At 42.3% G+C, this 27975-nt stretch overlaps 1 protein-coding gene across 4 annotated transcripts; it reads right to left on the reverse strand.

The window, feature by feature from the left end:
• LOC131321712 (chlorophyll synthase, chloroplastic-like) lies at positions 1-27738 on the reverse strand. Of its 4 annotated transcripts, none has more exons than XM_058352609.1 (15): positions 27504-27738; positions 27322-27366; positions 27112-27203; positions 16814-16901; positions 15863-15948; positions 15695-15781; positions 15413-15478; positions 15244-15327; positions 15082-15143; positions 14803-14878; positions 14655-14717; positions 14461-14542; positions 1314-1390; positions 647-694; positions 1-493 (listed from the first exon to the last, which is right to left on the reverse strand). In XM_058352609.1, the coding sequence occupies exons 1-15, from the start codon at positions 27607-27609 to the stop codon at positions 431-433; spliced, it is 1125 nt and encodes a 374-aa protein (XP_058208592.1). In that variant the 5' UTR covers positions 27610-27738; the 3' UTR covers positions 1-430. The 4 variants fall into 4 exon arrangements, with proteins under 4 accessions (XP_058208592.1, XP_058208593.1, XP_058208591.1 ...); XM_058352610.1 differs by having other exon boundaries at positions 27112-27200; positions 27504-27698; XM_058352608.1 differs by having other exon boundaries at positions 27112-27200; positions 27453-27666.
• Between the last annotated feature and the right edge of the window lie 237 nt (positions 27739-27975).

Raw genomic sequence — 27975 nt, forward strand, 5'->3', positions numbered from 1 at the left:
TGATAAATTTCCAATTTTTGGATAACTAGTTTCACGATAGTACTATAAATGTTCTGGTGGTTTTGGCAATAAGTTGTATCGGATTCTTTAGTTTCTTGCACTTTTTATCATTCTCTTTCTAATCAACAGACCCCAAAGGAACACACTACGAGCAATACTAAAACTTTTTACAACAAATCAGTTGACAAAAGCAAGGGGCATTCACCAAAGGAAAATGACACGGTGGCCTGCTTATGTTATACTTGCGCTGCCAAACGTTACCCAACAAAAAAAAAAAAAGGAAACGAAATTAGCAAACACTTCTACTGCATAAAAACTATGTGGAAGAAGCTGTTTTCTGGTCTAGCAACATCACCTGTTCCCGGCTAAATACTTCTCATTTCCGTTCTTTGTATGAAAAACGGAAAGCCCAAGTTTTTCTCATTTCCGTTCAATGGCTAGTTGCTAAAGCAGTCACCAAAAGCCCAAGTACAAGAAACGGTTGGGCACTAGCCTGAAATATGAAGATCAAAACTGTTCAATTTCCCCAACATACTGTTAAGTGTTAACCACTTCGTGTAGCAAAAAGAACACAAACAGTTCAGACATGAGAGTACTCTGCAAAAGAAGGAATCAAGATCTTGATTTTGTGTAAAGACAGACATACCTGATATTTGACATCGTTTTTGACTGGGTCCTTGAGGAAGTACTTGAACTGCAGTTGTGCATGACACGTTAAATTATTTTTGTTACTAATTTCTAATCATTTTTCTTTCCCCTGTGATTTTTGCTAAGCCATCAAAGTCAAAAAATGGCTGGTAATTTCAATCATAATGGAGTCATTATCAACTTGACTACGGGTAGAGACTTAAGGCCAGTGGTATTTGTGGGTCCCACTCTTAGTGCCATTTAGCCAATCGTAGCCATTGATTTGAACAAAATAGTTTGTAAGCCAAATCAGGCATCGATACCTACTTGATCAATTCATCCAATTTTTTGTTCAGAACTTTTAACACATTAAAAAGGTCATATGGAAGTGTTTGTCACAACTCATGCTTCAGCCTTTAAAGTTGCTTACAAACTCGTACTGAAAGTATCAATTTTTTTTATGCTTTTGGGTTTGATCAATTTTTTGTACATCATTGTTGGTGTTGCAAGGGATCAAAATCAAGGAACAATAAGTAAAGCACTCTATTTACGTGGTTCCACTTTCCAAGCCCAAATGCCCGGGACATCTGGCCGGTATCATCAGGAAGGTATGTCTTATCATGCAACAGAGAAGTGGAATAATGCTAATGCAAAAAGACTACCTCAGTTCTCTAGATGGTATTTACCTGGAAAAAGACTTGTGGAAGTATCAGACCAAGAAGGGCAAGGGCGTAATATGGTTTCCCAGACCCTAGAAGATAACCTGCAAGGAGCAATGCTAGAAACTTTAGGTTCATTATTATGGGTCTTCCATACGGGCCACATGAGTAGGAAAATCAGGACCTGTACTAGAAATTGGAACTCTCATAAGATCCAGCTATTGTCTCATTTTTCTTAAAAAAATTTGAACACAGTTATATGAAGTACAGTTTGCCCCATATCTTTTATTGAACAGCGAAAAATAATTTTATTAATCTTTGAAAGATAACAAAGACCAAAGGAACCAAGAAAAAAGACAACGAGTGCCCATCCAACACCCAATCCCTTGATTGGCAAGATGCCAACCAAGGAAATACCCCAAGAGGCCTAAAAGCCCAAATATATCAATACAAAGCACAACCCAACACCTAAAGGCTTACAAGCCCAAATATAACAATAAGCACAGATGGGACACAGCCCAAACACCTAAAAGGCCAAAAAGCCCAAATAAAGGGAAAACCCAACATTAAGCCCAAAACAAAACCCTTACCCTATCAACCCACCCTATCAACATTGCCCCATGTCAATTACTTTTTGTTTACGAGCGATTTGGAGGATGGGATGGGATTGGATTGTGAAGGTGGTTGAGGCCCTAATACTATGTTGTTGACTTTATATATATAAATTAAGAAGGGAAATTATTTAGGTTGCTAGTTTAGAGATCTGTATATTTGATTTACATGTATTTACCCATTTCAAGATTTTGTTTCCTTAGTTGATAGGTAGCTTGTATTATAAATTGACCTCCAATGGGAGAAGAATAAACATTCAGAATTCGTTCAACATGATATCAGAGCGGGTTACATAATCATACCGGTCTTTTTCTCTTCTCGCTTCGCATCTGGATCTCTCGATCCTGATCAATTCTCTCTCATTGATAGTCTCTTTTTAGTTGACAGGGGCTTCATCAACGATCGTAGAGCATCAGCAACCATTGCTGAAACACTTTGAAGCCTTTGGTTCTCTCAGATCAGCGACCAATGATCCTCACCGGAACCAAAGCAGACTCCGGCGACATCTGTAGCATCTCCGGCGACCCTTGTTTTGGTTCAGCAACTCTTGAAAACCCTCGAATCCACTCAGCAAGCCTGGTATCTTCTCGAAACCTCTCGGCAACCTCCAACTTAACTCAAAACTTACTGGGTCAAAGTATTAAAGGCTTTTCAGAACTCTATCTCTCAGATTCTACGCTATTTGTCATCATTTGAGGTATCTCTGATCCTATTTATCTTTGGTTGTCTTCCTTTCCTTATCAAGGGTGATAAAAACAAAGACAAATCAGGGTCATCAACTTGCCCCCAAAATGGTATTGCTGAACGAAAAAATGGCCCTATCCTAGCCATTGCTCGTGCTCTTATGATCCACATGCATGTGCCAAATTTTTTGGGGCAATGCAGTTCTTACTGCTGGATACCTTATAAATAGAATGCCGACTCATGTTTTGAGGGGTAAATCACCTTTTCAAGTCATGTTTCCTAATAAGAATCCCTTTTCTCTTCCCCCAAAATTTTTGATTGTGTTGCATTTGTTCACAACTTGCACCCTGATCGCTCCAAAGTTAATCATCGCTCTCATAAATGTATCTTTCTTGTGTTACGAACACAAAAATGGTATAGGTGTTATAGTCCTACATTACGTGAGCACTTTGTGAGTACCGATGTCACCTTTTTTGAAATGATTCCCTATCATTTTCAAGAAAGGGCTTACTTACAGGATCCACTAATCTCTACTCTAGTGCTTCACCGGTGATTCCTGATATTGCCAAACCCTCGGTTACCCAGGTCTATGTTCGTCGCCCTTCAACTATTGCTCCAGTGGATTCTTTTCATTCTCCCCCACCGCCTCGTCCACCGTCTACAGATCCATCTTCATCTTCAGCTTCCTCTCTTGACCTACCAATTGCAGTGAGAAAGAGTACGCGTAATTGTACATCTCATCCTATTTCTCACTTTGTTTTGTATAATCGTTTATCCTCCTCGTTTCAAGCTTTTACTGTATCATTTTTCTCTGTTAGTATTCAAGAAGCTTTTTCACATCCTGGTTGGCATTCGACAATGCAAGAAGAGATCCGTGCTCTGAATTTGAATCATACTTGGGATTTGGTTCCCAAGCCTTCTGAGGCTCATATTGTTGGTTGTCGATAGGTTTTTACTGACAAACACAATTCCGATGGCACCTTTGATCGTATTAAAGATTGCCTCGTGGCCAAAGGTTTTTACTCAGACCATCGTTGCTAATCTTGATTGGCCGCTCCATCAACTTGATGTCAAGAATGCCTTTTTGCATGGAGGACTTGTCTAAGATTGTTTACATGGCTCAACCGCCTGGGGGAGAGTGTATGTCAACTTCGTAAATCTATATATGGCCTCAAACAATCTCCCCGTGCTTGGTTTTCTCATGGCATGATTCGGAGTAAGGCTAATCACTTCGTGTTCTTTAAAAGGACCGATCGCGGGATTGTGGCTCTCGTTGTTTATGTGGATGATATTGTCATCACTGGCAGTGATACTGTTGGAATTCAAAGCTTGATTTGTCACCTCTGCTCTAGTTTTCTTACTAAAGATCTAGGTAAGCTTCGATACTTTTTTGGTAGTGAGGTTGCTCGATCCAAAGCAGGCATCAGCCTGTCAAAAGGAAGTACACTCTTGATCTTTTGAGAGATACATGTTATCTTGGTTCTAAACCTGTCGCCACCCTATGGGTACTAATTTAAAGTTACTTCCTGAAGATGGTGAGCTAATTAATGACCCTGAAGCTTATCGGAGACTTATAGGTAGACTTATATACCTCGCTATTATCTATGAAGCATGGATACTCCGAAACTAGTCTTGTACGAGTTTCGGATACGTGAGGGATGCAGATACGTGCCTGATACGTATCGGATACGGCAAATTAAGTATCCGCCATCCAGCATTTAAATTAAGGATTAAATACCGAGACACCCCTCGAACTATTCATCTTTGTCTCACTCACCCCCTTATAGAATTTTGCCTACAGCCAGACCCCCTCATTAACGTTTCCATTTGGAGGACCTCACAGTAGTCATTCCATACTTCTCTCTCCGTCAATTCAAATACCCACCATATGCCCACAGACATCGGCGATATAAACGATGTTGGAGTCCACTCCGCCGTCCCAGCCGCCGCTGATTTCAGTGATCTTAGTCCTGATGCGGTTAGGATTTTGGGTGTTGATGTTGTGCATGCAGTTGCTGGGATTGATATCAGCTCCGTTTCTGGCCTCTCTTCCTTTTCAGTGCTCTGTTGCATCTCTCTCTCTCTCTGTGTGCGCGCGCGCGCGTGCACGTGTGTGCTGTGTTTGTTCAGTTGAAGAATGTGGGTTGAATTGACTGTGTTGAAATCAAAAAAAAAAAAAGAAAAGGGAAAAGGCCAAACTGGAATAACACGATCTTCGATTTGCTAGGTATTTGCTGGGTTCTAGTTTGTGTCCAATTTGCTGCGATTTGTCTAGTTTTGTTGATTGATTAGTTGATTTTAGGGTTTGTGATCTTGTTTGGGAGAAGGTATTTGGAGTTTGTTGAGAGAGAGAGAGAGAGAGAGAGAGAGTGAAATGGTAGGTGGCATTGATGGTGGTTGGGATTTGAATTGAGAGATTTTTTTTCCCCCAAAGTGGGGCAAATATTAGGTTTGAACATTATACAACTTTTGGCAGAATTTAGGTAAAAATAGGTCTACGGGACGATAAAACTTTAATGAGGGGGTCTCTCCGTAGGCAAAATTCTAAGAGGGGTGAGCGAGACAAAAGGGTAAACTTCAAGGGGTATCTAGGTATTTAACCCTTAAATTAAATATTTTTAATTTCGGATATGCGGGGGATACGGCAGAGGATACGTTTAAGGATATAACGGGCGTTTAAAATAAATTTTTTTAAAGAATCAAGTACAAACTAAAAGGGAAAATTGTAATAATAGCATCACTAAAAATATAACACCTAGGAAATTGTGCTCATCGATAGATCATTCTCTGAACCAGTCAATATTTTTCCGTCCATAGATTGCTTGAACTTTGATTCACAAGGTTCTCTTTCTGTTGTACTGATGTGAGTTTCTCATAGATAATAAATTATATCCAATACATACACTTGTATACAGACATATGCGTATATGTATGAAGTATATTATACATACACCAAGCTTCTTCTTGTAGGGGATCCCCTACTTAGCTTAAATGCAGACTTCACATTTCCCGATCAAGTTTCGATGATCCGAACCGTTAAATGTGTTCAGAACGTGATTTTAAAGGTCTCCGCGGAAAATCAGCTAAAAAGATGACAAGAAACGCTTGATCCAAACAGTTTTTCATAAAGTCCGCATATAACTTTTTTATGAAAAACAATTTGGATCAAGCATTTTCCGGACATATTTTTTTGCTGATTTATCTCAAGGACCCTTAAAATCACGTTCTGAGCACATTGAACAATTCGGATCATCGAAATTTGTTCAAAAAATGTGAAGACCGCACTTAAGCGAAGTAGGGGATCCCTCATAAAAAGGGGGATTGATTATATGTATACCTATTAGAGTAATGTGTATTTTTTTTACTTTTTTACAAAATTTTGATCTTTTGGATGATCAATTCTTAATCTTTCGATATTGACATGTACTTAATGCTTGGTATTGGCAATTCAACTACTCTTTTATTTCTTATGGCTTCATTTTTATGCCTAGGAGACTAATAGTGATAAAAATGTATAATTTATACAACCGTATCCCCGAAGTATCCGTATCCTCTTTTTTTATGTTTTGTCGTATCGCCATGTCCGTATCATGTCGTATCCATACCCGTATATGTGCTTCCTAGACTATTACACAACCTGATATCTCCTATGCAATTAGTGTGGTCAGTCAATTCATGACTTGTCCTCGTGTTCCTCATATGGAGGCAGCCATTCGTATCTTGAAGTATCTTCAAAATGCTACATGACGTGGACTTCTTTATCGATCATTTGGTCATCTTCGCAGGATATACCGATGCTGATTGGGCAGGACCTCCTGCAAATCGTCAATCGACCACAAGCTTTTGTACTTTTATTGGTGGTAATATTGTTACTTGGAAAAGTAAGAAATAGTCGGTTGCTCGTTCTAGTGTTGAGGCTGAGTATCGAGCTATGGCGCAAACCACGCACTCTTATACAAGAATTCGGGATTCCAGTACATGATCCTACTCCTCTCTATTGTGACAATTAGGCTGCTATTCATATAGCTAACAACCCAGTATTTCATGAGCGAACCAAACACATCGAGGTTGACTGTCACTTCATTCATTCGGTCAAAAGTGGAGTCTATGGAAATTACTACTCCTTGCGTTCCTTCGGGGTCTCAACTCGCAGATATTTTCACCAAAGCTCTTCCCAAAGCTACCATCGATTCTATTTGTTGCAAGCTGGGTGTTCAGGATATATATTCTCCAACTTGAGGGAGAGTGTTGGCTATGTATATTTAAATTAGGAAGGGAAATTATTTTGGTAGCTAGTTTAGGGATCTGTATATTTGATTTACATGATTTACATGTATTTCCTTACATTAGGATTACTGACCTGCAAGCAGAATTTGTGGTTCAAATTCATAAGTTTCCAAAAGATATGGTGTTTAGTCAGAGTCTCACAGCGATGTTTAGTCACAGTGGCCACTAATGTTCTTTATAGTAATAAGATGGCTATGGCATCTGGTGGGTGCTTGATCCTTTTACAGAATTCAGATAAGTATGAAAAGAACTTTCTAGTTCACTCTGGAAGGAATTGGATAATGGACATTAATTTCCAACATTACCCTTACCCCTAAAATGAGAGGAAAATAATCTAAGGACACTAGAAAGTCAGATCTCTATTTTTTTCCCTCTCGTGATCAAGAACATAATTTTCTCAACCCCACACACATTAAGATGGTGTTTTTTGGAACCTAAACAGTTTTTCTTTAAATTAATCATAATGTCATAGGCATAATACTCCATCTGTTTGGGAAGAAGGAAAAAAACTAGGCGTGCTAAATGAAAATGAAAACAAAAATGAACGTGTTTCAGTGATGGTTTCCTTATGATTTAGAAACAAGAACATATTTTCTCCAATTTCCTTAGGAATTAATAAAGAAATATGCAAATGAAAACAAAGACAGTGAACAAAACTCTCCAAAATGAACCAGCTTTATATAGCTAGGGGCATTTGTGTCAATGGTTGACAAGAACATGGGAATCTATGTCTTTCCATAGTTAACCCCTTGGGATGGGTAATCTGGCTGGGCAAGGGGATTGATAAACCCTTGGCACAACTAGTCCTCCACAAAGCCAATGCAAATGTTGACTGGATTCTGAATGTTTATTCTTCTCCCATTGGAGGTCAATTTATAATACAAGCTACATATCAACTAAGGAAATAAAATCTTGAAATGGGGAAATCATAGTTGTCAAAAGCGCTCCTAGGCGCCAGGCGAGGCCCAGCGCACCTCTTGCGCCTTGAGGTAGCCCAGGCACAGCGGCTTCAATAAAGCGCAGGGTAGGCGCAAAAGGCAAGGAAAGGTGACAAGGCGAGAGGCACAAGAAAAGCGCGCTTCTTTTAAAATTTGATCTCAGCCCTAGGATTTTAAAGATCTAACCCTCGCAGTTAGATTTGAAACAAAAAAACACAAAAGGGCATCAGCCGACTGCCTCTCTCAGTCTCACTCGATCTCTCGCCTCTCTCACTCGATCTCTCACTGCTCACTTCCGACTGGTCTTACCCTCGTTGTCGATCTCTCTGCTGCTTGTCGTCGATCTCTCTTCAACTCTCTCGTCTCTCTCGTGACTCCAGTCCTGAGGTGTCTCTCTCTCTCTCTCATACGTATATATGTATGAGAATCAAAAAGCAAAATCACAAGAGCTCAGTTACCAATTTGGCTTCTTTGTGGCTAATTTTTACCTGATGTCAAGGGTTTTAAAAATAAAAATAAGTTCTTGGAATTCACAGGGTGTATTAGGCAGCTTTAGGTTATTTACTATTAGCTAATGTAAATTGAACTAGTTTTTTTTTTTTGCTTTTAGATGACAAGCGAAGATACTATGAATAGAACAGATCCCGCATGGAAGTATCACAGTTTGGTAGATCCCGCGAATGCTAATAAATTTAAGTGTAATTTTTGTGGCAAAATAACAAATGGCTGGGTTTATCGGGCAAAGAAACAGCTTGGGGGAGGTTATAGGGACGTGTCAGGTTGTCCAAGATGCCCACCCGAGGTATAACTAGAGATGCAAGAGTATATGGGAAAAAAGAGAACATTGAAAAGAGCAAATGCAAATGATACCGGATATTGATGATTATGGTATGGAGGATGATGAAGATATTATGGAGATTCCGGTTGGGGCCGTTGGGCGAGGTAAATCCATTGGAAGCAGTCAAGGCTCCATTTCTAAACCTATGCGAAAAAAGCCGAAGACTAAAGGGCCTATAGATGTATTCTTCACACCTAATCCAGATGTTGTGAAAAATAAGAAAGGGAAACAACCAACAATTGATGCGAATGACCCATGCAAGAAAGAACTAAGAGATCATGCGGTGACGAGATTCGCAAGGTGGATGTATGATGCCGGTATTGCTTTTAATGCAGTTAAATATCCGAGTTTTGGGCCCGCGGTTGAATCTATTGGGCAATATGGCCCGGGCATGAAACCACCAACTTGTAAGCACAATACAAAGTAGCTGGAAACATATTGATGTTTGGAAGAATAATAAAAGTGTGTAGAGTGTTAACCAACCCTAACACACATAAGCTTTAGTTATATTATGTGGTGACTAGTTACATAACATAAGCAACCAATGTGGGATTTAGTCCAACTCTATTCTAGCACTCCCCCTCAAGCTGGAGAATAAATATCACAAAATCCCAACTTGATACATAACAACTCTAAACGTGGTTTAAATAAAGGTTTGGTGAAGATATCTGCCAACTGAGCTCCTGTAGACATGAAAGGGGTAGCCAACACGCCACTATCTATCTTCTCCCGAACAATATGACAATCTACCTTGATATGGTTGGTTCTCTCATGAAATACTGGATTTGAAGCGATGTGTATCGCTGCTTGATTATCACAATACATAGGAATAGGCAATTGTACGCCAAACCCCAACTCTTCGAGCAAAGCTCTCAACCAAACAACCTCGCAAGTAGTATGAGCCATGACACAATATTCTGCTCCAATACTAGACCGAGCAACCACAGTTTGTTTCTTGCTCTTCCAAGTAACTAAATTTCCACCAACAAAAGAACAGTACCCAGTAGTGGATCGTCTATCAGATGGTGATCCTGCCCAATCAGCATCAGTAAAGCCTCAACACGCAAATGACCATTTGAACGATAAAAGAGGCCACGTCCAGGATGAGCCTTGAGATACTTTACAATACGAAGACAAGCCTCTCAATGTGGAAGATGAGGAGCTGACATGAACTGACTTACTATACTAACAACAAATGAGATATCAGGCCGTGTATTGGTGAGATAATTCAGCTTGCCTACCAAGCGACGATAACGGTCTGGATGAGGAAATGTCTTCCCTTATCAACACACAATATGACATTTGGATCCATAGGGGTCTCTACAAGCTTTGCTCCCAATAAACCAGTCTCCTCTAGAATATCTAGTGCATACTTTCTTTGGGACAAACTGATCCCGTCTTTGGATCTTGCTACCTCAATACCCAAGAAATATCAAAACTTACTCAAATCTTTGGTGTGAAACTGACACTGTAAAAACTGTTTTAACTCATAAATAACTTTCAGATCATCCCCGGTAATAATGATATCATCCACATACACAATCAACACTATTTTCCCCCGATCTGACTGAACAGAGGAGACAGAATGATCAGAATGGGAGCGACGCATACCAAACTACAACACAGCCTCACTAAACCTGCCAAACCAAGCTCGAGGTGACTGCTTAAGACCATAGAGGGCTTTGCGAATGCGACACACCTGAGAACGCTCTCCCAGAGCAACAAACCCAAGAGGTTGCTCCATATATACCTCCTCGAGCAGGTCACCGTGTATAAAGGCATTCTTGACATCCAACTGAAACAAGGGCCAACCAAGATTGGCAGCCAGAGGGATAAGAATGCTTACAGAGTTAATCTTGGCAAACGGAGAGAGTCTCAGCATAATCAACTCCATACGTCTGGGTATAGCCTTTGGCCACAAGACGGGCCTTGTACCGTTCGACAGTGCCATCCAGATGATACTTGACGGTAAATGCTCACCGACATCTAATGGTAGACTTTCTTGGTGGAAGAGAAACCAACTCCCAAGTGCCATTGTCATGGAGAGCAGACATCTCAGCCTCCATAGCTGTCCGCCACTCAGAAACAGATAAGGCCTCCTGAACAGTGTTAGGAACAAAAACGGACGAAACAGAAGTAGTAAAAGCACGAAGAGACAGAGACAGATGAGTATAGGAAACAAACTGAGCAATAGGATGAGTAGTGCAAGACCGAATACCTTTGTGAAGAGCAATAGGAAGACCAGGTGATGGGGGAGGTGGGGGGGGGAGGTGGAGGTGGAGGTGGCAGTGAAGCAGGATCTGGGGACGGAGGAGACGCGGCGGCAAGCACTGGTGGGGTTGGTAATCTTTTCCGTTGACGAACATATACCTACAAGGATGGCACAGGAACAGGAGGAACATCTATAGGAATAACATACTCAGACTCAGGGGTCCCTGAAAAGAAAGGCAATGACTCATTAAAGGTGACATCAGCACACGCAAAGTAAAGACAGAGGGTGAGTAACACTTATACCCTTTCTGAGTACGGGAATACCCGAGAAAGATACACCGGATCGAGCGGGGATCAAGTTTGTCCCGGTCAGGATCTAGTGCATGAACATAGCATGTGCACCAGAATACCTGAGGGGGTAATGAGTGGAGAGGCCGACCAGAAAATAAAACCTTGTGCGGTATTTGACCACCAAGAACAGTGGAGGGCATACGGTTAATCAAGTAACAGGCTGTAAGATCAGCATCACTCCAGTAAGACTTCAGATAAGTGTCAGATCTTGCGTTCGGCAACCTCATTTTGTTGTGGGGTTCGAGTGCAAGAAGACTGGTGAATTATCCCATGATCATCAAAAAAGCGAGAAAGAGCATCATGAAAATATTCACGTGCATTATCAGAACGAAAAATACGAATGCAAGTATCAAACTGAGTCTTTATTTCTGCATAAAATGACTTAAAGACAGAAGACAACTTTGATCTCGTTTCATAAGATAAAGATATGTAACACGAGAGAAATCATCGACAAAAATAACATAATACTGAAAACCAGCTAAAGTGGGAACATGAATAGGACCCCAAATATCCGAATGTACTAACTGGAATGGACGTGACACACGACGCTCAACCCTAGGATAAAAAGACACTCGACAGTGTTTACTAAACTCACAGACTTCACATTGCAAGTCCTTAACATGACTACATGATGGCACCAAACGCTTCAAATTCGGAAGTAAGGGATGGCCCAGACGACAATGTTGTTGATAGGGAGAAACGGATGACTGAAGAGCAACAGATGCAGGACAAATGTCATCAGTAAAGTAATATAGGCCGCCGCTTTCAGTACCCCCACCAAACTTCCTCCCCGTCTTTAGATCCTGAAACACACAACCATGAGAAGAAAAAGTGATGGAGCAGTTTAAAGATAAGATTAAATGGAAAACTAGGAAAATTAAGAGATGGAGTAACAGAAATGGGACCCAAACCAGTACTTTCAGAAGTAGAACCATCAGCTAAGGTGACACGAGATGTTGGACCAACAGACCGACGACCGGAAAAGATAGTAGATGTACCAGTCATATAGTCATATGATCTGAAGCACCAGAAGGTCCAGAATCGAAAACCCAAGGGGTGGAAGAACGAGAAGAGGCAACACAAACAACGGAGGAACTGGTCTGAGCGAGCGTAGCAGTAAAGGATGAAGTCTGATTTGACACAAGTCGCTGATACTCTTCTGCAGAAATAGTCACCACAGAGTCGGCAGGGTGAGGAAGTGGTTCAACATCCTCCAAAATAGCAGTCTGATGAGCCTGAGGGAACCCATGGAGATCATAGCAAGTCTTCATGGTATGATTGGTCCCCCCACAATGAGTACATGATCGGGAATCACGACCACGACTACCTCCCCCTGACATGCGACCACCAAAACCACGACCAAAACCACCAATACCAGAACCACGATTACCCATACTAGAATCACGCCCACCAACGGAAGCCAATGCTGAACGATCAGGAGGTGGCGTAGACACAGATACAGAAGGCTGACGAAGGTGACTAAATACCTCGCTGAGAGAAGATAGATCACGAGACCCCAATAGATGATTACGAATAGGAGCACATGTGGATGATGCACCAGATATAAACCGAGCAACCTGCATACGCTCACGCTGGCTCCGCATGACCTGAACATCAAAGGAAATCGGCTCACATATATTAAGCTCTTCACAGATACCACGGAATTTAGCATAATAAGATTCCAAAGATAAGTCACCCTGTGAGATAGAAAAGAAGGACCGATGAAGATCATAGATGCGACGGAGATTGTTAACACCAGAATACATCTCTTGAGCATGTGTCCAAACTTGTTTGGCCGTAGGTAAGAAAACCAGTCTGCTAGCAATATGTTTTTCCATACTATTCCATAAATCAGACCGAATATTAGTATCCTCAGATACCCATGCCTCATATGTGGTAGCAATCGCTGCGGGAGGATCATCTGTCAAATAATGATAAAGTTTCTGACCCACATAACAAACCTCGACTGCTCTAGCCCAAACACGATAATTCTTACCATTCAAAGGGGTGGAGGTAATAGACAACCTCTCACGAAACCGAGAAGAACCAGACAAATTTGCAACAATAGTAGAGCTAGTAGCAGAATGAGATTCAGACTTGGACTCATCCATTGCACCGAATCACCACCAAGAAAAATCAACTACAAGAGCAAAACTCAACAGCCAATACTAAGATAAAATAAAACCACCTACGACCCACAACCAACCAACCAACCAACCAACCAAAATATCCAATCTCAAACAGATAGCAACATAAATAGGTATCGATTAAGCCACAAAACCAAAAACCAAAAACCCACCAAACAGATACTCATAAGGCTTGCAATACAATAACTAGAGTATGAACAGAAGACATACGGACTGAAAAATCATTGATCTACCTCAAGGTCATGCAGATAAATCAAGCAAGAGAAGACCCAGTGGTTTTTGAAGAAAATTCAACAGATCTAGGGTCTCCCCAAAGGTAGATATGACCTGGAGGAGGTTCGCCGGAGGTTGGCGATTGGTCGCCAAAGATCGGCAAGGGTCGGCGATGGTCGACGGTGGGTGGCGATGGCCGGTGGTGAACTGGGCTAGCGCTTGGAGGTTGGGGTTTTGACTGTGGAGGATTTCAGAGAAGATCCAGCAGATCACCGGAGATCAATATGATCTGGAGAAGGGTCGCCGGAGGTTGGCGAGCGTCGGCGATGGCCGGTGGTGGGTGGCGATGGCTGGCGGTGGACTGGGCTGGCTTTTGGAGATTGGGTTTTCGACTGTGGAGGTCTAGGGTTTGGAGGTTCTGATGTCGGCAGTAGAGGAGGATGAGGATCTGATGTCGGCAGTAGAGGAGGCTAGGGTTTCGACTATGATGGTTGATGATGGATGGTGGACGGCGGCGGGTGGTGGACGGCGATGACTGGTGGACGAGAAAAAGGTTATAGTGGCAGACTAAGGTTAGAATCATGGTCTTATACCATGATGTTTGGAAGAATAATAAAAGTGTGTAGAGTGTTAAACAACCTTAAAACACGTAAGCTTTATTTATATTATGTGGTGACTAGTTACATAACATAAGCAACCAATGTGGGATTTAGTCCAACTCTATTCTAACATATAAATTTCATGAAAACTCTTTTGAGCTTCATAAAATATCAGTAATAACACAGCAATAACACTTATCCAAGAGGAAAAGAAAGTCTAGCAACAACACAGCAACAACAAAGACAAATGATATTTGATAACAGCTATGATCATATAGATGAAACTTTACGTACCAGCCACAGATATCTGAGTAATGTCAATAGCACCAACACAAATCCATTTAGCAGTCTCAGCACCAAAAGCCACAGGAAGTGACTGGTCAGACGGCAAGTCCACTCTAAGGTCAGAATGATACCAAGGGGCATGCTCATATATTTACCGACAGCTAAAGGATTCACAAAAGCATTTGAAAGAGAAAAATGTAAACCTGAAGTCCGAGGGCTCTATCGCCTTCAACACTTTTGAAGTCATTTACAATTGCAATACCTAGCTAAATCATCAAAAGAAAAGTTGATGACTATCAACTAGTTCACGTCATGTTGTGTCTGACAAAAATGCTTCAATGAACTACTAACCCCAGCTATGCTGTACAAGAGCGTGAGGACAATTATGTCAGGTGTCAGGGTTCCAAATAATGCTTGACCAGCCCACCTGTAGTGAAAAAATCCAAGCATGACAAGTAATGCAATGGAGCTAAGATCCAAATTAACTTTCTTGACTACAGTGACTACCCAACCAAAACAGACACATATTGAACCCATGACATTGTCACTTTGGTACCAGAGAACATATACGTCAAATGCATATTGGTAGTCACAGATTTCACAAAGAGCAGGTAAACTGTGATACTATACCACGGCAAACTTATATAGCTTGCTCCAAGAGCAAAATTTCCAATCCATCCATTCTGTTTGAGCTGCACAAATGTTAGGGTAATAGTCAGTGCTTAGTCAAATTCTTTTCTTAAACAGTATAAATGCAGGAATGGATTAAGAAAACAGACAATTGGTGATTACCTTTAAAGGTGGTGCTGAGTAAATGTAAGATAGCAAAGACCCGCCTATAGCAAGGTAAAATAGAATGGGGAAATCATGCCCTGCCTATAAAGGACAACCATTCAGGAACTGACACACATCTCAAGTATTTTGTTGGAAGTAAAATGAGCCACCAATACTAATGACCTACCCAGACATCCAATAAACCAGCCAACCCGAGGCCTCCTAGAAGCAGCACCCAGATTTGGGTTATCACCTGAGAGGAAGAAGTTCAAAGATAATAAAAGGGGAATGTTAATGCCAAAACAAGTTTTTTATGCATAAAAGTTTTGGCATTATAAAAACTGTTTTGGCATTATCATTTTCAGATTTCCCTTTCTAAAATAGGCTATAAGCAATAAATTGAAGTTTGGCACTCAAAGTGCTTTTAAAAAGGGAACAAAAAAACTGATAAGTACAGACTGTACAGTACCTCATTCTCAGATATTGCCCCGGAAGGAATAGGACGATAAGGTTCATTAATGGCATCGATCTCTCTATCATACCAATCATTGAGTGTCTAGAAAGGTTAAAGCAAACAATTTTTAGATGCCCTAAATTTCAAAGCAGTGACTAATTTCCAGACGTGTGATATATGTACCTGTGTATAGCCAGTCAGACACGGGCCAGACATCATCATACAAACAATTGATTTGGCAACATCATCCACCGTCCAGTGGAAGTTTCCTGCAATGTAAGCAGAACTGGTCATAAGTGAATTAAAAGATATAGGAAGCTTAGTGGAAGCAATAAGATTTCAACAAGTAAAGGTTCTAAGAAATGAATCCATTACGTTATTTTGAGTTTTGAATATCATAGAGTGTCTCGATGTACCCACAGCTAGGAGTAGAAGAGACTCTTCCACGTAAATCATTTTGTTCAATGACCACATGAAAAATTTTAAACTTGAAATAACCGGCATTAAATGAAGCTGGCTCACACATTTAATTTCCACAATCCAACAAAGAAAACCATTTTCACATATCTTTAACCTTTCTGACTAAAATAACTGAAAGGGCAAACAAGGAAAAGAAAAAACCTCAATAAGTGCCATGTCAAATCATGTAGAATCCTGCACACATTAGTTTCCTTCTCAATCGTGAAGTGCAGACAGAAAATTTTCACAAGATCAACCAAGCCATTCTCCCTCTACTTCTTCCTCTTCCATCTAAATCTTAAGTACTTTAGTTTCCTTCTCATTCACATTGTGAGCCAGAAGATCATCACAATTGCCATAACGACCCCCTTCTCTGTGTATGCCCTTCCTTTTCGGCTTGCGCCAATAATCACCGTCACGGTGTGTTTATTAGTTAACTTTTTTATCAGCAAAATAAATTTTTCATAAGTTTGTTCATCATTTGGGTTAACATAGTTGGTAAAAAATGGCCCTTCAAATAAATATATCTGTGGTTTTTTTCTCCTCACATACATAAAATGTGGAATCAAGATATTTATTCTAGTCATATTTATGCAGCAATGGAATGAATGGCTAGAAGAGGTTTGAGATACACTCCATCATTAATTTTAAAACTGTTGATGCAAAGAGGGGTACCGGAAGCAGCAGCTCCACAAACCACTCCCCATACTAATGGAGGCCAAGTAACAGGCTTTGTAAGTTGAACACGAATCTTCCATATATCCTGCAGAAGAGACAAATATCAATAGATGAACCTTTTCAACATTATTTGCACTCCATCACTTCCTGCTTTCCTTTATGTTCCCTTTTTTGTTGCTGGGACAATCTCTAAGTGTGGAATCTAAATGAGTAGAGAACTTTTTATGCTCGTCTTGAAGGTAGTATTCTCATTTTGTAAATGTTCTAAGAATATATTAGAAGTAGCTCTTCAATAATCAAGAAGGATGGATCAGTCATAAAATGTCGATAATGTGCAGGTTATGCAAACCTAGGCATCATATGGGATCTCAAATCTTTAAAGAAGACGTCAACACACTTAATTTGTATTGATTTTCATGCTCAAGGTGTCCTAATTTGATACCGCAAATGGGAAAGAAGAAAAGTAAAAATGATAAAAGGGATAACACTCAACACTCAAGTTAGGAAACCAACGGGATACAGATTGACACCACCCGAGGATTTAACAAGGGATACAGGGTATAGGAATCATTGACCACTCAAAGGAATCCACCTAAGAGCTACAGAAAAGAAAAACAAGAAGTAATATACTTCTCACTAGCCAAAGGCTACACTCTCTCGAATCCATTCATATCAAATGATTATATAGGACTTGTAGGAACATCCCTCCAACATAGGAAACATAAACTTTGATTTTCAAAGCTAGAATCAAAAGAAACAAAGACTTTTATCAACAAAAAAAACAGATAGACTCTTTGAATGACTCAATGACTCTTCAAACGACCAAATGATAATAAAAACTATGTGAATAGATACTTAATGCTAGAAATTAAAAGACATCTAGGAATTTAAATAGACACTTCAAATAATTGCTAATTTGGAAAATGTAGACTGCATGTGAAGTTGCTGATTCACCACCATTATTCTCCTGCATCATTCCCCTGGTTGGAGAAAATTCCTCCTCAAATTTTGAAATGTGGTAAATTTCTCCAACTCTTGTTTTGTGATTAAAAATAAAAAAGGTCCCTCCATATTCTTGCTGTGCAATCTGATTCTTGAGCTAAAGTCTTCAACTTGAAGAAATTTGATGATGTATCACTTTGTGATTGGATGTCATTAGGGAGAAAAAAACTCCATAGATAAAGCTGGACAAAATGTAACATGCTCACCTTTTGCGTACACATCAAAAATTGGCGGTTGATTCCAACCAAATTGTTTTGTCACTTCCACGTCATGTGATCTGCACTTCTCAACTTCATCAATGACAACTACTGCATTGTTCTTGATGTGGTCATTCTGCAAAATCAAGTGTCCATCTTCGGTGTACTCATCGTAAATTGGAGGCAAGTTCCAATCTACTTGTGGTTGTAACGCCATTGAATGAAAACTCAATAGGATGGATAGCTGTGCTCTGATAACAAACTGATGGCGGAATTTACAAATGGAAAGGAAGAAAAAAATGATAAAAGATCGCTCACCACCCACTGTTAAAACCGAAGGGATATAGATGTCACCACCCAAGGATTAACGGGGATACAGGGCTAGGGACCGTTCACCACTCTAAGGAATCCAGCTAAGAGATACAGAAATGGGGAACTCGCCACCTATTGGAATCCACCAAAGGGATCAGAGTTGTGAAAGAAGAACTCCTTCTTAACAAGCCAAAGGCTCTTTACTCAACACTCAAAACTACCTTTTCATTCATAGCAAAGGATATAAATACGACTTGTTGGAACATCCCTCCAACATAGGAAAAATAAACTATATTTTCAAGATGATAATTAATATGACCTAAAGATTTGACTACAAAAACTAGGAAGACTCTTTGAACAACTTACTCTTCGAATGACTAAATGACACTAAAAACTGTGTGGATGGATACTTAGAATAGAAAATAAAAGACATGATAAGAAGAATAAAAATATGCCTCATCGTTTCTAGCTTCATTATACTTCTGCATCATTCTCCCCTAGTTGGAGAAAATTCATCCTCGAATTTTGAAATGTTGTAAAATCTCTCCAACTCTTATTTTTTGATAAAAATCAAGGTCCCTCCATATTCTTGATGCGCAATATGATTCTTGAGTTGAAGTCTTCAACTCGATGTTCTTTGATGCATCACTATGTGATTGGATGTCATTAGGGAGAAAAAACTCCACAGATGAAGCTAGACAACATGTCAAATACCCGACATTTGCATACACATCAAAAATTGGTGTTTGATTCCAACCAAATTTAGTCACTTCCACGTCATGTGACTAGCACTTCTTAACTTCATCAATGACAACTACTGTATTGTTCTTTTTTTTTTTGAACGGCAAAAAAGAAATTTTTTGAACCTTTGAAATTGTTACAAAGATTAATAGGACAACACCCAAAGGGAAACAAAGCCCCAACAACTACTGTATTGTTCTTGATGTGGTCATTCCGCAAAATCAAGTGTCCATCTTCAGTGTACTCATCGTAAATTGGAGGCAAACTCCAATCTACTGGTGATTGTGAGACTGTCGAATCTTAATACGAAAAAATTCCTTCCAACATGTTTTTATCTTCAAAAAACGCCATAGAAGAATGAAAACGTAACAGGATGGATAGTTGTGCTCTGATACCAAACTAATACTGGATTTTGCAAATGGGAAGGAAGAAAAGTAAAAATGATAAAAGGGTAAATGCTCACTAACCAAGTTAGAAAACCAGCAGGATACAGATTGACACCACCTGAGGGTTTAACGAAGGATAGAGGGTTAGGAACAGCTCACCACTCAAAGGAATACACCTAAGAGACACAAACGGGGAACTCGCACCTATTGGAATCCACCAAAAGGATAAGAGCTATGAAAGAAGAAATCCTTCTTAACACTCAAAACTAGCTTTTTCATTCATAACAAAGGATATAAATAGGACTTGTTGGAACATCCATCCAACATAGGAAAAATAAGCTATATTTTCAAGACGATAATTAATATTTGACTACAAAAACTAGGAAGACTCATTGAACAACTCACTAACTCTTCGAATGACTAAATGACACTAAAAATTGTGTGGATAGACACTTAAAATAGAAAATAAAAGACATGATAAGAAGAACAAAAATATGCCTCATCGTTTCTAGCAGCTTCCTTATACTTCTACATCATAATCCTACTACATATGCTCGGTGTCCTCTCCAAAGGATGCACAATTAAACAACCAGCTCAGATGAAATCAAACCGATAAATCAAAGGGTTCTCAATCATATACGCATAACAATTTGGACCAATATCTCAGCGCAAGTGTCGCTCTCTGATTTATCGAAAATTCTCACATCACACCCAGTACCTGCCATGCAAGTTGCAGCCAGATAGTCCTTTTCAACTAAAGCTTGTATGACACTCCCTGCTCCTTTCTCTTTCCTTGAAGATACCAACAATGGACCATGTCCTCCACTTAACCACGTTCAATGTTGGGCTAATGGAAATGGTAGAAGTCCCCAGTCTCTTCATGAGGATGTTAAGATATTAGCTTTGTTTGGTTGGGAGTTTAGTTTAGTTTAGTTTTGGTAGTGGGTGGAGAGAGAAATAGAGTAATGATTGAAGATAGGGGTAATGATTGGAGAGAGATAGAGAGAGATGAGAAAGTAATAATTAGAAAAATAGGGTAATGATTGGAGAAAAAAATAGGGTAATGATTGAAAACTAAACTAAAACTACAAATAAAAGGTTAACCGAACAAAGCCATTATAGCTTATCACCGCCCACAATTCATGTTTCAAACACACGCACGCGAGCACACACACATAAAAACACACACACACACAGAATTCAAAACAGTAACAATCAAACCCCTAAACCACAAATCCCTTTGAGCCGCTATGCATCAATGGCTTTAATCATATAATGTGGCAGGCATGGCTCGACGGAAGGACCCGGGCAATGGCCGCGTCACGTTGATTAGTCAGACCCGTGGACTCATGGGTTGGATGGACCGGCGGTGCAGTGTTCAATGTGCCTCTGCCAGACCTGTTCTGTCGAGCCAGGTTCGTTCGCCCGCGCAGGAACTATGGACCCGGATGCGGGTCAGCCATAACTTTCAATTTAGTGGCATCCCGCCAGACCAATTAGCAACTCTACCAAAGTCCGAATATAGCCGGGCCATCTCGATCGGCAGAATCGACACCCACCGAGCCACCCCTACTCCCTAACTTGGAGAGGAAGTTAAGAAGAGTCGGGTAGGTGTGGCAAGTGGCGTGGCACCGTTCCCCCTATTACCGGAACGGATCGTGGAGATCATGACCAGCCTTAGATTGCGGGCCTGATTTGGTGCCACGATTGACGAACCCATCACCGAGTGCGTGGTGCGTACGCGTGGGCTAGTCTCCACGTTTCCTTTGCCTATAAAAGGAGTAGTCCACCTTGAGGAAAAGGTAATTGATTCTCTCTCTAGAAACCCTAAACATAACCTAAAAGCTTCTCTTTCTTACTTGACCGTCGGAGTGCCTATCCCGGACCCCCACGATCCGGGTTTGGCACTAACACGAGTGTTTGAGTGTGCAAGACTCAGCTACACTAAAGAGACACCAACCTCGCCATCATTCAAGAAGGTTCAACTGGAGAAAGCACGGCACCACAATTGGCGACTCTGCTGGGGAACAACTTGATTCAGATCTTGTGGTGAACTCTTTCTCCTCGCTTCCTTTCTCCCTCTCTCCTTACCTCCTTGTTCAAAGATGACTGGTGCGGACGGACGACTTATTGATCTCGCGCACTTCGTTCCGAACTCCCAAGCTCACCAAGCCTCCCCAACAACTCAGAAAGTGCGGGCGGATCTGGGGCTTGTGGGCCCCCTTGCCAGGGGACTCGATGGCTCCATTATGGTGGGGTCAACTATGACTGCGACAAATAACCATGTTGCATGAGCGGCTTCGTTCCACATCAACGGAGTCAACCGCACGGCGGCCAGCCTAAACCCTATTCCACCTCCTTCGCCAGAACTCCCGGTGAGTATAGCTGAGGAGTTACTGCGACTAAGGACGTAGGTACAAGAGCTCCAAGCGCATCAAGAGGCCCCTCCCGTTTCTAGGTCTAGGGACGGCATCGAAGGAGGAATGCGGTCCATCCGACCCAAATGGTCGACACTACTATGGCCTCTGCCTTCACAAGGCTCGGCTCACTGTGTCACCTCGACGCCAGTGGACATTCGGAGTCCATACGCCGAACAGCTTCTCTCAACAAACCGTCCGGCGAAGGCCACACTCGCCGAACGCTACTACCCGAGACAAGCACCACGGTCTTGAGCTCTCGGACAAAAGGATCTCAGGAGGGGCGGACACCGACCGAGGTGGTTCGCCGGACCTGCGGCAGGGGGAATGTTGCAGAAAATTCCCAAAACCATCCTATGTCTCAAGACCGCCGGGGTGGTCATTACGCACCCAAGTTAGGGGGCCGGCGAAATGAAGACCGTGGGAAAGGAGTGGCAACTTCTCAACAGCGTTCGCTAAGGCACTCCGCGCGTCATCCCCAACAGCGTTTGCCGGGGTACTCTGCAGGTTATTCCCAACAGCACTCGCCGAGGCATTCAGCGAGGCCATCCCAAGCACACAAGGAGGACAGCCAGGGGCTACTCCCAGAGTAAAGGAGCGAAGTCGGCGGCGGCGGCGGCGGCGGCGGCAGCGGCAGCGGAGCCTTGACTGTGGTAAACACCCGGACCAGCGAAAGAACTACCTATTGGGTGGCACAACAGCATATGGTTCCCCCCCAAGGAGAGAAAATGTAAAGGCAGCGTTAGGGTCCAAGAGACGGCACTCACTAGAGCGTAGTATCGATGGACGAGGACCCCAAATTCCGCTCTCCGACAAGCGTTCAAGGGATGCCATCCCTGAGACATTCGTCGCACCTTTGGCAATCATTGCACCAGACCCTCGGGCCACGGCTGTGACCACAACTGAGAAGACGGGGTCACCTTTTTCCAAAGTCATAACGGAAGAGGTCCCCCCTTCCAATTTTAAGGTCCCAAAGTTCAACACTTACAATCCAAGGTCAAATGCTCCGACCCATGTATAGTAGTTCAGATCAATGTCTGCGCTCTGTGGACTTAGCGAGGCCATGATGTGCCAGACGCAGCCATGCTGTGGTACACCCAGCTTAAGCCAGGATCTATCAATAGCTTTGGGGAATTGCAGCGTTCATTCACGGCCCGATTTGTAGCGAGCCATCGGCGGCCGAGACGATTGAAGCATTGACGGATTTACGGCGGAAAGTCAGCGAGTCCTTGAAGGACTACTCAGATCGCTTCTACAATGTCTACAACTTGGTTGAAAGTTATGACCAAAAAACCGTTGCTACATCTTTTAAACGCTATCTAGATCGAACCTCCGACCTCTCCAAAGAGTTGATGCTCCGGCCGTCGAGCGACATGTCAGACCTTATGCATATCGTTGCCCGTTATATTGAGCTCGAGGAATATATCGGTGGCTCGGGTACGACAGAGGTCGTTGACTTGACTAAGCCCGCAGTGAAAGAAATGAAGAAGCAAGTCAATGTCGTTGCCAAAAAGGAAGGCACCAGCGATGGCGGCAATAGGGGAGGCTGCAGGACGTGGGACCGACCACCGAGTGATGGACGGGACCATCTGGCCATTACCACCTATTCAAAGAACCCATCTTTCATATGCTCCGAAAGTGCGGACGGCTGCCTAGATTCTAGTGGCCAACAAGAGCTATGGAGAAGTTAGGGACCGCGGATGGGCGTGAGCCGAACCAGCGAGTGTACTGCAGGGCCACTATTCGACAGCATGTCAGCCGTTTAAACTCTATCTCAAAGAGCTCGTCCAACAAGGGAGGATGGACAGGTGGATCGACCAGACCAAGTCGCCGGACGCAGGGGTCCAGGCGCAAGCACGGAACCTAGATAGCGTGGTACAATGCATACATGGTCCAATGGGTCAAAACCAGGCCAATGAGCTCCATAGAGAACTAAATCAACCTTCTCTTTCCGAGGTGATGGTGATACAGCCATCTTTGAAACGCAAGATGGATGCTCGTCACAAGTGGGATCATGTTCACCGAGCAGAATATGGAGGGGGTGACTTTTCCCCACAATGACGCTTTGGTCCTTTCACTACCGATCCAGCAAAAGATGGTCCGGCGAGTGTTGGTCGATCAAGGCAGCTCAGCGGAGATTTTGTACTATTCAGCGTTCAAGGCCCTTGGTCTTTCCAAGGATCAATTGTCTTCGATAAACGCCCCTCTGGTTGGCTTTGTTGGGATTCCGGTCTACCCGGTCGGCAAGATAGTACTCCCGGATTTTGTCGGTTCGGCTCAACTTGGTGTGGAGTTTATTGTGGTCAACTCTCTGAGTCCTTACAATGCCATTCTGGGCCGCAACTAGTTGCACGGCACGAAGGCCGTCGCATCCACACTACACAAATGTGTTCGATTCATCGGCGAGTTTGGACGGCAGGAAACCATTAAGGGAGATCAAATGGCCTCCAAAAAGTGCTTTGTCAATTCCGTTCACGGAAATGGCAAGAGAAAGGAGGTCCAGTGGATAGAGGTGCTGAAGCTACCGGACGAAGTGGAGCCCGGCGACACAGTCAAGGAAGCATTACAGGGACAAACGAAATCGAAAGACCAGCCTGTGATAGAGCTGTGGAAGATTTGGTTCAGGTACCAACCGATGAGGATGGGACTCGGTTCTTTTTGGTTGGCTCGGAACTCGATGAAGCCGAGCTTGATCAGTAGTCTAGTTCATCAAGGATAATATAGAAGTCTTTGCATAGATCCCGCACGAGATGCCAGGCGTGAGCCCCGATGTGATAAAGCATTCGTTGAATGTTGATCCGGGTAGGAGGCCCATCGTGCAGAAGCCGCGCCGAGCCTTGGCGATGCACGCTGACGCTGTGAATGAAGAGGTTAAACGCCTTCTTGATGCCGGGGCAATCGTGAGGTTCAATATCCAACTTGGTTGGCAAATCCGATGGTAATCCGGAAGAAAAACGGCAAATGGCGTGTATGCGTCGATTTCACTGACCTAAATGACGCATGCCCCAAGGACTGTTTTCCTGTCTGTGGATCAACCAGTTGGAGGACGCCACCGCCGGATATGCGCAGTTGGGCTTCATGGATGCATACCGGGGCTATCACCAAATCGCTATGGATGAGAAGGACCAGGAGAAGACAACCTTCATTACCTCCAACGCACTTATTGCTACCGGGTGATGCCTTTTGGTTTGAAGAACGCTAGGGCCACGTTTCAACGTGTGATAGCCATGTTGTTCAAAGGGTTGCTCGGCCGGATAATGGAGGCTTATATCGACGATATGGTGGCCAAGAGCAAGAATGCAGCCGACCACCTCCTCCACCTCGGTGTAATCGAGCCCAACATTGTACCCAAGGAGGAAAGAGCTATTGTGGGTCTCCTCAATCCCCTTTAGCTCCCCCTCCTTGAAGACATTTTTGACTAAGCCTTCCACCTGTTTCTTGTACTCCTCACCAGCCTCATTATATCCAGCGTCGTCGGCCTCTTCCAAGAGCTTCGGCAAAAACAACAAGCACCATACGATTTTGTACGCAGCACTTAGCAACTCTACCCAGTCATATTTCAATACTCTTTTATCTATACTTCATTGTGGATGCAGGAGTCCAGAAGTCCTACGTGACATGCCATGCCATCACCTTTTTTCATGAATCCAATGTCAGCCTCACAAGATGAACCATGAAGCAATTGCAATAAAATTGCTTCATGTGACATGTTGTTCCTCCTGAGATCTGTTGCTCCTGAGGTCAAGCTACACATTTCTTAACTAATGATATAATGCCTGAGCCTCATTGATATATGATTCAGAGGATATATGCTCCACTACTATTCCAGGTGCCCATGCCTCCACTAACAAGAATGCAAGACAACAAAAACTATGTCACCAGCCGCGTAATGCATGGTGAGTTGGCCTTGGATATTATGGTTTGTCTTCAAGCACACCTTTGGGGAGCTTGGAGACAATGGCTTATTAACTTTAGTTCCAATTACCATCATACTTCCCAAATCCCGAATTTCTCTACGACCGCCTCAACTATTAACCCAATCAAATCTTCGGCAATCTCTCTCCCTCTCAGCAACCTATTATACTTATAAGATGTCTTACAACCAGCTTACCAACCTCCAACCATCAACATTTACCATGTGAAAAGTGTTTCTCTTCCATGGTGAGTTTCAAAAGAAAGAGAAGAGAAAATTGCAAAACAAGCATATTGAGCACTGTAGTGGGCCAAAGCACAAGATAGTCTCATGGGCCGAATGGCAAGGCCTGCAGAAGCCCAGTATGCTATTGAGCTCAAGCGTATGACCAATAGCTTCAGCCAAACTATTGGCCGGACCTGCTACCAGTCTGGATCCTCTTGTTTTCGAGTCAAGTAACTAGGTTCTTTTTATTCAGATCCATCTGGTCGATTGAGTCCAAACCATTCATGCCGAATAGGACCGACCCAGATCCAACCAGTATGACCAACGTAATTCATGGAAGGCAGTTCGCGAATGTGAACATAACCAACTCCTTCGGTACATCATATGTGACGTCAACCGAAGCGGTTATCGCGCATCCCGAACACACATATACTTGGAGGAAAAGTTTGAAGGTTCTGTATAAAGGGCAAGGATAAACCCTAAGGAGGTATGCTGTTCACTATACCCTAAACTCCTCCTCATTCCACTTCCTTCTCCAGTCACTCAATTAACCATCAAAGTGCCTTATTGGTCGCCTCCAACTAGTAAGGCACGAATGATGGGTATTCATTGTGCGCATGAGCTCGTGTTGTTCCACCTGAGCCCAAATCCGAGCCAAAGGCCACCTGAGTCTATTCCGGTTATTTCGACACACCACAAGCACAAAACATTTTCCCTTACATTTCCTTTACAGTTTCGTTCATAATTATTTTTCTTATGAAATTCTCCTTTTCCCTCTTAACAAAAAAATGTGCAAGTCTAAATACATGAGGCTCTCGAAAACAACACCAAGTAAGCCATCCATATCCATGAATCATGTCTGTGTCCTGCTCCGGATAGCACAAACATATTTTCTATACGGAGTATTTGTTTTTACCTTTCCTGTAATTCCTGCTCGACCACTATAACACTCATATTTATGAGTAAACCCACGATATTGCTATAAGCAGTAGAGGAGACCAAAGTAATAAACATTTAAAATACAGCTCTATTCTCGGTAAATAATCAACATGCTCTGTTATTTACTGCAAAATTGGAAATGAAAGGGACATGGAAGACTGACCGTCTCTTGTTTGGCTCCTTTGATGCCCAAAATCTGGTTAATGCTCGAACCCGCAGCCACAGGCGCCTTATCCGGTGCTGGAGCCTTAACTACTAATCGAATAATAAACCAAACAATTCCCCTTAAAACCCCCAATAAACCTTCCCAAATTCAAGGTTAAATTTAGAACAAAACAACAAAAACAAACAAACATTTTTCAGTTTTTTTAACCTTCGTTTGCATCCGTTTCCGCTGCTCTGACCATCAATCTCCGACCTAAGAGAATAATGCGTATTAAATATATATGTACTTACATACATACTACATACAAATATACATATTCATATGTGCATGAATAGTACTTGAAAGAGTAATGGTGGAGTTGAGAAATGGGAGTGATTGATTGAGCTTACGAGAGAGAGTGAGAGAATTTGGTAGCGAATTAGACGGTGTTCGACATGGAGCAGTCATGGTATTCGTTAATCGAATGGATGAGACTGGGTTTAGAACGGACGCCATTTTGGAGTCTGGGTTTTGGGGTGAAGAGTTGGAAGAGAGAGAGAGAGAGAGAGAGAGAGAGAGGTGGATTTGGGGGGTAAAAATGTACTTCTGTATCTCTACTCTGCAGCCTCTCTGTATTTCGCCACAAAAATTTGAAACCGGATCCCTGTCCAACTCCTGTCCGACCCGTATGTTACCCCCCTCTCAGCCGCGATTGAGATAGGGCCAAGCATATTTTGCTCCAAATGATAAATTAACGGTTGAGATTGAACGAGCATTTTTTTCTCAAAACGATATCGTTTTGGAACAAAATATGTTCGGCACATCTCAACTGTTGATTTGTAAAATCAACGATCGAAAGGAAAGGAACAGGCAGATCAAACA

Source organism: Rhododendron vialii, chromosome 4a (genome assembly GCF_030253575.1).
Source record: "Rhododendron vialii isolate Sample 1 chromosome 4a, ASM3025357v1".
Taxonomy (NCBI): domain Eukaryota; kingdom Viridiplantae; phylum Streptophyta; class Magnoliopsida; order Ericales; family Ericaceae; genus Rhododendron; species Rhododendron vialii.

Coding starts and splice junctions, on each gene's coding strand:
- LOC131321712 (XM_058352606.1), bottom strand. CDS start 27,609: ATGGCGTCCGTTCTAAACCCAGTCTCATCCATTCGATTAACGAATACC. Junction 27,367..27,452: donor CTCCACCATTACTCTTTCAA/GTACTATTCATG, acceptor TTATTCTCTTAG/GTCGGAGATTGATGGTCAGA. Junction 15,479..15,694: donor GGGCAATATCTGAGAATGAG/GTACTGTACAGT, acceptor TCTTCCTCTCAG/GTGATAACCCAAATCTGGGT.